Genomic DNA, 12,059 nt, shown 5'->3' on the forward strand with positions numbered 1-12,059 from the left:
GCATGCCTTAAAACATTCTGATTTAGTTGAGCTATGCACCACACTGATATTGTACAAAGCACAACATAATCTCCTTCTAAATTATATTTAGAGGTTGTTTGAAATTTGAAAGGAGGAGAAAAACAAAAATTTCATAAAAGCAAAAGATAATGGGTGTAAACCTGTGTAGCAATTGTGATGAGGGATTAACACTATTTTGTTGACTATATAACAGATTTATTTAAAAAATAAAATCTGGTGCTACATATAAAAATTAGATAGGCGTCTTTGGCGTTTGTTTTGGTGAAATCTAGTGCTGACATTTAGAATACGTTGTGTATGTTGGCCAATAATTGTTTTTCCTATCAAATGGAATTCTTGATTGTCCAAATTTATTTATTTATGTAACCTGATTATTGCAGTCATTGTTATAATGACTGATCATTCATAAATTAAATATAAAACAGTCATAGAATTTTCTTAGCTGCCATTAAGAAAGAGTGTAGAATGATGTAGATTTATAAATACAAAGTAATAATACTGATCCCTAATAATAGGGTTATCAGAGGGTTTCTGCAGGTCCCTATTTTGTCTGTTTGTTATCTGTGATATTATATGCATACTTTAGGTAAGGGTAAGGAAGAGCAAACAACAACGTAGCAAGTTTAAGCATATTAAATAAGCCATGTAAATGTTTTTAAAGCACTCAGTTTGTCTTTTTATATAGCGGGATATGCACACAGTGTAATTTGGTGACAATAAATGAAAACACAAACTTTATTTATAAGAAATCTTGTCATTTAACAGGCCTATTCTGTTTTTTGTCCTGTCTTAGTTATCTGGCATAAAAGCATGCTATGTTGTATTAACTCATAAGAACAGCAGTATCAATGTATATGGAACAGATGAATCATGTTTTCAGGGACACAGAGGAACTTTTAATTGTCAGTCATTTGTTTCGGGGGAGGAAAAAAAGGAAGGCTGATACTGAATGTTCTTTTTCAAATCATTTGAAGGTAGATTAAAAAACCCTGTACAACAATATCTTCCTTACAATTTCATCAGTTATCACAAAGGCACTTGGCACAACCTGCTCCTTGTGGTTATAAACATAATCCGTTCATGTAAAAGAACAATGTCTACGTAGGAAGTCAGGCATTGTTTTTATTTCACCCTGCTTTAAAACAGAAGCACATTGGTACAGCCATGCAAAAAGCGTGCTGGTATGCAAAATATTCCACACTGGACCTGTTTTCACATTGATAATTAACTAGATGTTATCAGTGTTCTCTGTCTGACATCTGACTACCTGATTTGGATAGTTCTTTTCTTTATCAACACAACTGGATAGGTGTACTGGGTAGGTAATGCTTAACTGGGAGTATTAAATATCACAGTTTGCTTCCAGAGATCTATACCACAAAGCCGGATTTTGTCTTTTCCATGTAATTCAAGGGTTAACTCTGGGCTTTCTGTACTATGATAGTGGTTCATTTCTTATCAGATTAAATCTCCATGGCAACTTACTCTGTAATCCTAACCTGCTCCAGATTAGAGGAACTGAGGAACCTATAACAAGTCACTATTGTACTTACTGACCTCATATTAAATTTCTATGACGATTAAGCCTATTGAATTCCATTTTTATATTTAATCCGGTTGTTCAGTGATGACGCGACGAATCCTACTTCCGGGCCTAAAGTAGTCGGCGTTTAATATGGCTTTTGTGTTGTTAACATGTTTAATGTTATGTATTTTCTTCTATTTGATCTCAAAAAGCTCCTAAAACAGTCAGTGATCACTGTTGACCTCCCTCGGCTTTTATTACCGCTAATCATTTATTTAAGCTCAGTTTTTAAAACCTTAGGATGTAACTACAGCCCAGCCCATGCAGCAGTATATGAATGACTAACCTCGTATTGTGGATGGATTATCTCAGTTGTTCTCCTGGCTGAAGTTTGGTCCTTTTAGCTTGTTTATATTATGCTAACATAGCTGTGTCGCTAGTGGTCACATAGCACATCATTATATACTAGCTAGCCCTTCGGTAACCCTACAAACGTCACTGCTGTTTAGTTTTCTGTCTTCATTTATGCTGGAAGTGATAACAGAGCTGTACGTTTTAATTTGTTTCCAAAACCCCACAGTCAGGACATGCTATATTGTATTTAGATAGAAGCTAGCGAGCTAACTCCCTGCTAACTTCTAACTCCGTTAAATGTCATAAATTCCGTTTTCATGGATGGCTGGATGTTAAACTCAATTGTTACACTTGGTAGAGCAGAACGCTGATCATTTTATTAAAGATGAAAGACTTTAGACAGTTTTTCAACTCTCAGTAATGCCACAGTGATCGTTTGATATATGGACCTGCAGCGGAGTTTAGGCCCAGACACGGCTAGTGACGTCAGACTGAACAACCGGATAGGTTTAATCGTCATACGACATCTATAATATTTATAATTGAATACATGTATCCAGTTTGAAGTTTCCATATGCTCTAATTTTACTAGAATGTTCTTTAGAGATTTTTAATCACCATTTTATCATCATCTGTGGCAGAGCAGGTCAGCCACTAATCAAAAGGTCGGTGGTTTGATCCCAGGCTGCCTCCTGGCTGCATGCCAAATATCCTTGGGCAAGATACTAACCCCATGTTTGCCTACTGGTGGTGGTCAGAGAGCCCGGTGGCGCCAGTGTTCGACAGCCTCGCCTCTGTCAGTGCGCCCCAGGGCAGCTGTGGCTACAATGTAGCTCGCCATCGCCAGTGTGTGAATGTGTGTGTGAATGACTGAATGTAGTGTAAAGCGCTTTGGGGTCCTTAGGGACTAGAAAAGCGCTATACAAATGCAGGCCATTTACACTCATAGGGATCATTTTCTGTGAAACACACGTTTAAGATTGGTTAAATGTTCCCAACACCACACCTTTAATGGGAACGCACAGGGGAAGCCATGTGTTAACTTGGCAAATTGATACCCAACTTTATGTTGTTTATCCTGATTGCACTTCACTTCGGAGTATAGGGCCAAGAAGTGGGATAGTCTCAAAATCCTGCGTCCTTTAAAAACTCCCTTTTAACAGGCAGAAACCTCCAGCAGAAACAAACCTCCAGCTTAGGGAGAGGCAGTCATCTTCCATGACCAGTTGAGGGTTAGGGGAGAGAGGCTGTTGCCAAAAAGTCTAATATTTCTCCTTTAAAGGTCAAGTGCATTCACTCATAGGCTGCACTCTGTCTGGCTCTGCTGGCCAGACAGAGTGCAGCCTGGGCGCACATATTCTAAACTCCCAGCTATCAGTTGGTTTATACTGTTTTAAGCCCCCAAGGGCTCAAACTAGCACTTCCAGCTGTGGGTGGAGTCAAAACAGAAGCATGGCTCTTTTTTGTAGTAGGTGCTGATGGGGGATAGAGGTTAGTTTTTAGGAGATGAAGGTGTGACGATGCAGTTTTTGGACAGATTGAAGAAAATAAACGAGCTCGTGATAAGGTAAGACAATTAGCTGGATAAAGAAATGAAGAAGTCATCAATGAGAAACAGAAAGGAGGTGAGAACAGTGCACTGTATGGCCTTAGGTCTTTGACACTTGGTTTTCCGGTAACACCCTTTTGACCCAGCTGCTGTCTGTGAGCTCCCTGTGATCTCTGATCCTCTGACCTTACAAATGCAGCTCCCAAACACACACGTGCACCAACACACACACCTTTAAATCTTAAAATAGCTACAGTTAATAGCAGTTCCCCAGAGCCCCCAAGCAGGATGTTTCAACAGTCTGAGACCAGCCACCACATGCAGCGCAGCGCAGCTCTTTCATCGTTTTCTTCCGGATTCTGATTGGAACTGGTGTTTATTAATTTAAATTTCATTGAGTACGACTGTTTACAGCTCGCCGTCTGCTTGCGGGTTAGAGTCGGATACGGGAGCGAGTTATAGCGAGAGGGTGGTGTGGGGGCAAATTCCACGCGCTTGTGAAGATCCATCGCACGCAGATGTTGAAAACATGTGGAAGCGCTGGCTGCAAGTTTCACACACAGCAATTAGTGTAGAACTAAACGATGTGTGTTCGTGTGTGTCTTTTATGCGCGAGCTCCCCTCTTGAGCGCTTGTAGCAGCCAGCTGTACGTAAGTGGGGGGAGATTTCCGTGACGAAGTTAACTGGAGGGGTACATTTATTAAAGTTGAGCGGAGAAATGCGCCAGTGCTGATGATAACCCTAATCAAGCCCATTTTCTCATGAATGATTTTCTGATTTTATTTATTTTAGACAGAATGCATTTGTTGTCTGGTATAATATACTAAAAACAATATAGTATGTGGAGCATCATAACAGATCGAGAGGTGCAGGTATCACCACAGAAGTCCACTGTGTTCCTCGGATTTGTACGCAGCCCTTGCAGCCCTCCTATCTAGACATGGACTCTCTTCTATGTAGGCATGGACTCATCTTGACACACTTGACAGACAGGGCTCTTGAGTTTTCTGTTTTGTACAGATATAAGGGTTTTAGATGAGTCTAATTCTGATTATCTTATCTCTGACTGCACATTTCTAAGCTCAACATGGCATTAATGCTTAGCTAGTTTGCTTTGCCTTCACAGAGCAATGGATCTCTACTCAGAGGATCGGGCTTTTTCAATTACAGAGACTTGAATTCGCTCCATGTCAGAGCATGTTATGGCTGTCTGCCTTTTGATGCTCTGGACCACGTGCGTTTCTCTTCTGTTCTCTTTGTGTGGGCTCGGGATGCTTCGCACAGCAGGAAGTGCTATTCCTATGCTTGTTCTTCAATTACTGTGTAACAGCGCTTAATACAGTCAACCAGCCTGTTAAGCAGCAGACAGCTAATTTAGCACAACTCAGCTTGATGAGCGAACAGAAAAGACAGCACTGACAAACACATCTTCCGTGTGTGTGTCTGTGTGTGGCCTGTTAGGATATGCTCCGAATGCAAATACCATATTAGACACATGTCACATTTGATGCAGTTTTTGGTCATGTCATAGCAATCCTGAGCCACTTCAGTCCTTAATTAGCTGAAACCTAATATTCTAATGCATAAATATTTCCACCCTAAAGTCAATGTTGATGCAACATCAAAACTTCCCCAAAAGTTGATATTTAAAAGGTGCATAATGGACATTTTATGTCAAACTTTAAGAAAATTGTAAAAGAATCACACGTTAACATTTTCAAGATTTTGGTAATATCCTCATCTCAACAAAATGGTCATTGCACCTATTAAATATGATGCCCGACTATAGATTTATGGGTGCGTATGTGTGTGTGAGGATGTTTAAAGTCATGTACAACTACCCACATTTATCACTAATCTAATTTACTCCATTAGAGCTCATTTAACTGTTCTAGCATGTCCTAATTGAGGCCATGTCCTCACCGAGACCTCTTAATGTGTCTCTTGTTGTATAAAACAGCGGTCTCCAACCTTTTTTGGGCCACGGACCGGTTTATGCCCGACAATATTTTCACGGACTGGCCTTTAAGGTGTCGCGGATAAATACAACAAAATAAAACTAGTACCGGTACCGAAAAAAAGAAGATTTATTCATAACACACGTGAAAAGACCAAGGAAAACAGAGTTAACGATAAAAACGATAACAAAATAACGCTGAAAACCGATAAAAACCCTGAAAACCATACATTTCACACCCGAGCCTCAACTCTCGCGGCCCGGTACCAAACGACTCACGGACCGGTACCGGTCCGAGGCCCGGGGGTTGGGGACCGCTGGTATAAAAATCTCGAGTCTTCTTTCTTTATATTCTGCTCGGAAAACACAAACTAAGTCCAGAAAACTATTGAGACATATGCAAGCATTTATGGAAAAACAGTTTGTACAATTTTTACGGTCTTGACAGTCAACAGTCAAGTTGATATATCAATGGCCTCTGTCCAGATGATCTCACACTGCTTCAATAATGTCAATGTCAGGGCTCTGGGGAAGCCAACCCAAGGCTGATTTTTAAAAAATACACAGCGGAAAGCTACCAGTGTATGCTTTCATTGCATTTCCAGATCAACTTGCCATATTAAAACATTAAGCCCAAGTCATGATGCTGCATGGTAGATCGTTCTGCCAAGATTCTCAACACCGCTGGGTGAAATGCAGCCCCAAACCATGACAGAGCCTCCAGCCTTCCACTAAGATAATTTCTGATGAGACTTTGGTGAACAAATTTAAAATACAATTTAAAGTTGTTTCTTTGGCAAGTTGTTTGGCATCTGTCAATACAACATCAGTTCATTCCTTGAGTTAGCTCGAATGCTATTTTTATGCTTGAATGACAGAAGGTCAGTGTTAAGTGGTGTGACAAAGAAAGAAAGAAAGAAAGAAAAAGTGCTTTCGTCAAAAAATGGTCAGGTACAAAGAGTGGAGCGGAAAAGCAGCTGATGCCTCAAAAATCTTTGAAAAGATTCCAGAAAGCCTGGAGAACTATTGCTCAAGACCTCTTTAAAAGTTAAAACCACATCTCGCTGCTTGGAAACAGAATATAAAGAATTTATGGGAATTTTATGAAGCCTTTTGTGCATTACTGTATATAATCAATTTTCAGTCCATCAGTTGTTTAACACTGAGATGTTAGTTCACCCACCGCCTAACATCTGATCATTCTGCTCTCTACCTGTGAGCTAGCACTTTGCAGTGACGGCTGTCTGAAATCTGTGAGGACTTGCATGCTCAACATCACTCACATTCCTCTTGGACGTGTCCAGATATGCTTGTTCTTTGCACATTCACAGTTTTTGACTCCACAGCTCTTTCAAAACGTATTCAGATGAGCGTGTTCTTAAATCATGAAGGTCTGTGTGTCTGAGTTCAGAGGGAAAACTGAAAACTACACAAGAGACGTAAGATAACATATCACGGATGAGTTTAGTAAGTGGGTGACGGGTGGGAAAATAAGAAGTGGAAATGTAATGTGCATGTCTTTATATCATGTCAAATATAAAATAAAAAATGAAAGGGCTTATTTTTGTTCTTATGAAAGTTTAAACTATTGTGTATCAGCACTGAAAGTATTCATAGTCTGCTTAAAGCTTTGCTAAAATTGATGAAAGCATTAGGTTAAGGTTTGAGCTTGTGATGTTGTGTTTCATACCCATCAGAAGCTTTTCTTTTTGTAGAGTGTTTTGAGTTCACTCCAGTTTGAGCCCATTTCTCACCACGAGCTCCAGACCTTTATCTCTATCACGCTGCCTGTGTCAAAGGTCAGCCTGGTCAGTCTGACACTTTGATCGAGTTGTGTTTGGAGTCTTTCTCCTTCCTCTTTGAGTTTCTTCTTCGTCTCTTGATTCTTCAGTTTGTTGAAAATGAAAGGTTGAGCGAGTTTTAAAAGCAATCGTGATGTTTGACATGATGTGCACTTTAAAATGCATCACGACTATTGTGAAATATGGGGAAAAATAGTTTTCTTAAGAGGAAAGAAGAACAATGCCACCCCCATGTATGTAGCTTAGCAGACTGAAGGGAAACCGTCTAGTCTCTGTCCAAAGCTCTGTTCAGCTCCTATAAAATGATTTGATAAATGATTTAAGCAAGTGCAGGACAGCATGTTAATTAGTTGGCTTTGGAGGTGCTGATTAGTGAGTTTATTGGATTGATGTTTTTACGATTCTAAGGCCAAACGTTAAATCTTCTCTCTGTTCAGAGTCTCCTCCAGAAAGGACAGGACGCCGCCGCAGTATGCCGGGGTCCTCGGACAAGAGCACACCGTCCATGGAGCCTACATCCACCGCTGCGACGCCTTTCAGAGTCACCGTGAGTACTGTGAGTTTGTCTTTGTTTTCCTTTTTTCTGCCTCTTCTTTGTTTTCTTCTCTGACTGTCATTTTCTCCCCCTTGATGTGCCTTAGCAGGCTGTTTCTTATAGAACAGGTTTGCTTTTCCCCCTTTTTCTCAAGGCTCGTCTGGCATCCAGATGGAAGGATGCCAATCTGAAACTCATTTGCTTTAAGTGTTTGGAACAGGGCCTTTGATGTTTGGCGTCTATGCAACACAAATACATTTGCACAATTTGGGTTTCTACTCAGCACTCAAACCCTCATTGATTTTGATTTACCTTCATTAAATTTCTTATTCTCATTCGAATAGTTCAAGTGAGCTAAGGCACGCACATACTCCCACACCTGTTCGTGCTCGGCATCCATCCGCCATCTAGCACGCTTGTCCTCTCCTCGGTCAAGCGCGCACACAAATGCAGAGCAGTGCTTTGCCTGTCATGTTGCATAATTCTGCTGTGCTTTCTGCCATGTTTAATTCAGCAGATAAACAACCAGTTGATTAAGCAAAAGCATCCTCTATGAGTCATCAATTTAAAGATAATTAGCAATTAGCGGCGCACATTTCCATTAATAAATAATGAGCGGGGAGATGTCGCCCCAGAGGTGAACTGTAAACAGTCGAAGGTAGGCCAGCAGAGCCACACACGCTCAGTAATTAGTCTCTCATAAAGAATATTCTAGCTTTGTATAAACCATCAGCCTTTGCAGGTACACCAGTGGACTTAGTTAAGAGCTTCACACTCTTGCATCATTCCTGAAACCAGAAATTATATATTTGCTTTCTTTCATTTCCTTCTTTTCCCCCACCATCAGCAATATTCTGCACTCAAATGACTCTAGTGCTCTAATAAAAGCCCACAGTCAATGTAATAACAATAAACAGTAGACCCACTAGTGCTGGACCACCTGCAGAGTGACAATAAAGTCTGTTACTCATATAAGACGATCACAGTTTGCCAACCTAGAGATGGCAAAACTCTAATCTGCCCTTATAAAAAGATGGAAATGGTATTGGGACGTGTGTGTGTGTGTGTGTGTGTGTGTGTGTGTGTGTGTGTGTGCTCGTTCTCTGACCTTTTAATTACGATTGTATATGCTACCACTGTAACCGGACTTCCCGAAATGTAAAAAAGAAAAGGAGAACTGAAAGCTTGCGGTGAGCAATATAAGAACCAAATGAAGAAGTAAAAGCTTGGAGGAGACAGAGAGGCTCAGGTAGGATGGGCTAGACACTGGGTAAGCATCTCCTCAGCAGCTCCTTTGTACTTTCCAAAGGAAAAGGGTAGAGGAGTGCAGCACTGCTGGTCACATGACCACTTAACTTGCTTCTGATGTTTTATTGATGAGCAGCAGTAACTTTTTGTGTAAAGAAAACAAGCTTCCTCAGGGAACATTTAACCCTCTCCTGCACTTTTCCCTATACTGCCCCCCTCTGGCGTCTGTCGGGATTACAGCAACAGTTCCCCTCACAGCAACATTCTTACCTGCACATCTTATAAGTAACATTTGACCATTATTTTTGGTGACCAATATTTTCAGCTTAAATTACTGAAGGGAAACAAGATGATTTTACCAACACACAGACTAGCAGATCATACAGATACTTCTACACTGAAGATAGATGCAATTGAGATTAATGTGCAACCATATTATTATAAAGATAACCTTGCTGTGTTCACACTGTAGACAGTATGCTGCTCTTGGCCTCTTCCTCCAAGATAGAAAAGGGAAGATCATGATTTATGCTGATGATGTCTGTTTCCTACTGATTAATGCCTGCAAAAACAGGACTTACTGGAAAAGCACCGTCAACTTCAACTCAGTTTCAAAGAGCTTAGTAACAAGTACAGGTATGCCTTAAAGACAGAGACAGGATGTATTTTAATGCCAAGCATACATAAATATACCACAACCTAAGAGGCAGTAAATAACCATGGCGTACACAGCACCACACATATTTTAAATTTTAGTGCATATATCTTCTGTAATTGTCCTAGCATATGTGTGTTCCCCAACTCATCTTAGGCACGTTAAAAAATCTGGATTAAACCTACGATATAAACTACCTAGTTATAATCTATATACACTCAAAAGTTGATCATCTGAAAATGAACAGCAACGGTACGTCTACATTATGTGTACATTGCTGACATTACGTGCACGTGACATGTGCAACGTTGTACAACGCTAGCAGTGTCTGCAATTGATTATTTTGTATTATACAATGAAAATTTAGCTTTTTATCATTCACTGGTTAGATTTTTATGAAAACCCATTTTTGCCATCTCATTATATATTGTGATATAATGAAGATAAAAAAAAATAGCATGTTAAATTAACGTCTGTGTTTTCATACATGAGCAAAACTGTCACAGCAAAAATCATCTGTATTGCAGGTTTTTGCTAGTAATGAATAGAATTTGACTTTTTATTGTGTTTTATTTTATTTATTTGTTTTTTTCATTTTTGAGCACTCATACTTTCTAATGTGGGGGGAAAGGAGGTATCTAGGACTGAAAAACAAGTAAAGGAAGTTGTGAAAGTAATTTTTTTTCTTAGCTTTATTAAATATTTAATATTTATATTATTTTTAAAAAGTCATCAGATTCTGAGAGGGCGAAGTGGGAACTTCATATTCGACTGACTCTATTAAAATATCAGTAAATCAATCATAACAGCATATTAACATTATTGTTATTGATAGTTTCATGCTAATAGAGCCCTTTGAATTGAAACTGAATATTGAATGGATGGACTGATAAGATACAGACATGGTGCGCGCACAAATGTTGGAGCGCAAACGAGAAGACGGGCAGTGATTCTCCTGCATCTTCTACTTTTTTTTAGCAATAACAAACCACCCCACACTTTTCTTCTACAGTGAAAAGAGTTGTGGTGACATCTAAAGTAGTCCTCCTAGGCCTTGAGCTAAATCTGTCAAAATGTTTTTTTGTCATGTACTCTGCAGCGACTGGATTCACGATCTGCACGTGCATGGTGGAATCCATGCACACGCAAAAGCACAACTTCTCTAAAACAATTGCTCGCCAGCAGGCGAGAAAAAAATGTTTCCAAGCCAAGAATAGTAGTTCAAAATGTGACTGTAAAAGTTACAACTTGATACTTTCTAATGTGCAGTGCTTTAAAGAGCAGACAAATAAATCTTATCTAAGTCTCTCACGTCCACGTCCCGCTGATTGCGCTAGCTGAGTGGATTGATTTGACTTAGGGAGAGATAGGATAAAGAGCTAACTCCATTCTCCCTACCTTCTAGCCCCTCTTAGATAATAGCAGGGGGTCTAATTGGACAGGTAGGTCTCTTGTTTTCATCAGGTTGTTCTAGAGGAGGACAAGAGAGGTTGACGTGAAAGCAGGGAACACCCTGCTGATTGTCCAGGCACTGATTCTATCAGCCCCCATTAAGGGAGCCTGGAATTGCCAAGCCAAGGGAATAGCATTAACTCGTTGCAAGCATTTACTTTAATTTCAAGAAGAAAAAAGCCCAATTACACAACTCTTAGTGCTGATTTAATGAAATTGGACAGGCTGAGATTACGATCAAGAATGCAGGCCTGTTATATACTCGCACACAAGCGGGCATGTACAGAGCTGCACTGTAAACAAGTATCGTATTAATTATAGATGGACTCTTTTGACAGACATTAAGTTTCAGAGGCCTAGTGCAATAAAGGACAGACAGGTTGTTAAAAACCAAGCACGATGAGCAGAATATTCTATTACCCTCCTTCCCATTAGCTGTGAACCGTGGCAGTATGAATTGATTAAAGAGCTCAATGAAATTCACACTAACGTGCGACACTATAAAGCCTCCGTTTAGGTTTCTGTGTAAATAGGAATTTGCAAAGGGCCTGACCTTAGAGGGGAAAAACATGTAACGCTGATGAAGACCAACCGCAGCATTGTTGAACGAGAAGCGAATCAATGTAAAGATCTCAAACACCGTTAAGCTGAGCCTGCCGGGAGATTGTATTCTCATTAGCGAGTTGCTTTGGCGCGTGGCAGAGTGACGGCGTGATGTATGCCCTCTCATTAAGGTGTGAGGTTTTGTTTTTGTTTTGTTGGCGTCGCTCGCCATTTTCCCTTTGAGTACCTACAGCGAGATATAATGGGAATGGGTCAAGCGTCCAACGGCGATGTCAGCCATCTCTGCTTACTGTATGATAATTGGCGTCCTATAGTTTGCCAACATTTGTTCAGACAAACACCAGGATTATTAACCACGGGGAGGACCGAGCTTATTTGAGCATCTGTCGTTTCAAG

General features: G+C 40.2%; 1 protein-coding gene across 4 annotated transcripts in view; it reads left to right on the forward strand.

Moving 5' to 3' along the window:
• The window catches only part of LOC146706116 (disabled homolog 2-interacting protein-like), a 175,456-nt gene that overhangs the window by 60,421 nt on the left and 102,976 nt on the right, over window positions 1–12,059 (forward strand). For 3 of the 4 annotated variants that reach the window (XM_085464140.1, XM_085464137.1, XM_085464135.1), the window contains exon 2: window positions 7,647–7,765. In XM_085464140.1, coding sequence (XP_085320266.1) covers window positions 7,682–7,765 — 84 coding nt within the window. In that variant the 5' untranslated portion in view covers window positions 7,647–7,681. The remainder of the gene's footprint in view (window positions 1–7,646; window positions 7,766–12,059) is intronic. The other variant, XM_085464136.1, reaches the window with a different exon arrangement.

The sequence above is a fragment of the Copadichromis virginalis genome, linkage group LG7 (assembly GCF_057382275.1).
Source record: "Copadichromis virginalis isolate Kocher_CV1m ecotype Utaka linkage group LG7, C_Virginalis_male_GT1.1, whole genome shotgun sequence".
In the NCBI taxonomy this organism is placed as follows: domain Eukaryota; kingdom Metazoa; phylum Chordata; class Actinopteri; order Cichliformes; family Cichlidae; genus Copadichromis; species Copadichromis virginalis.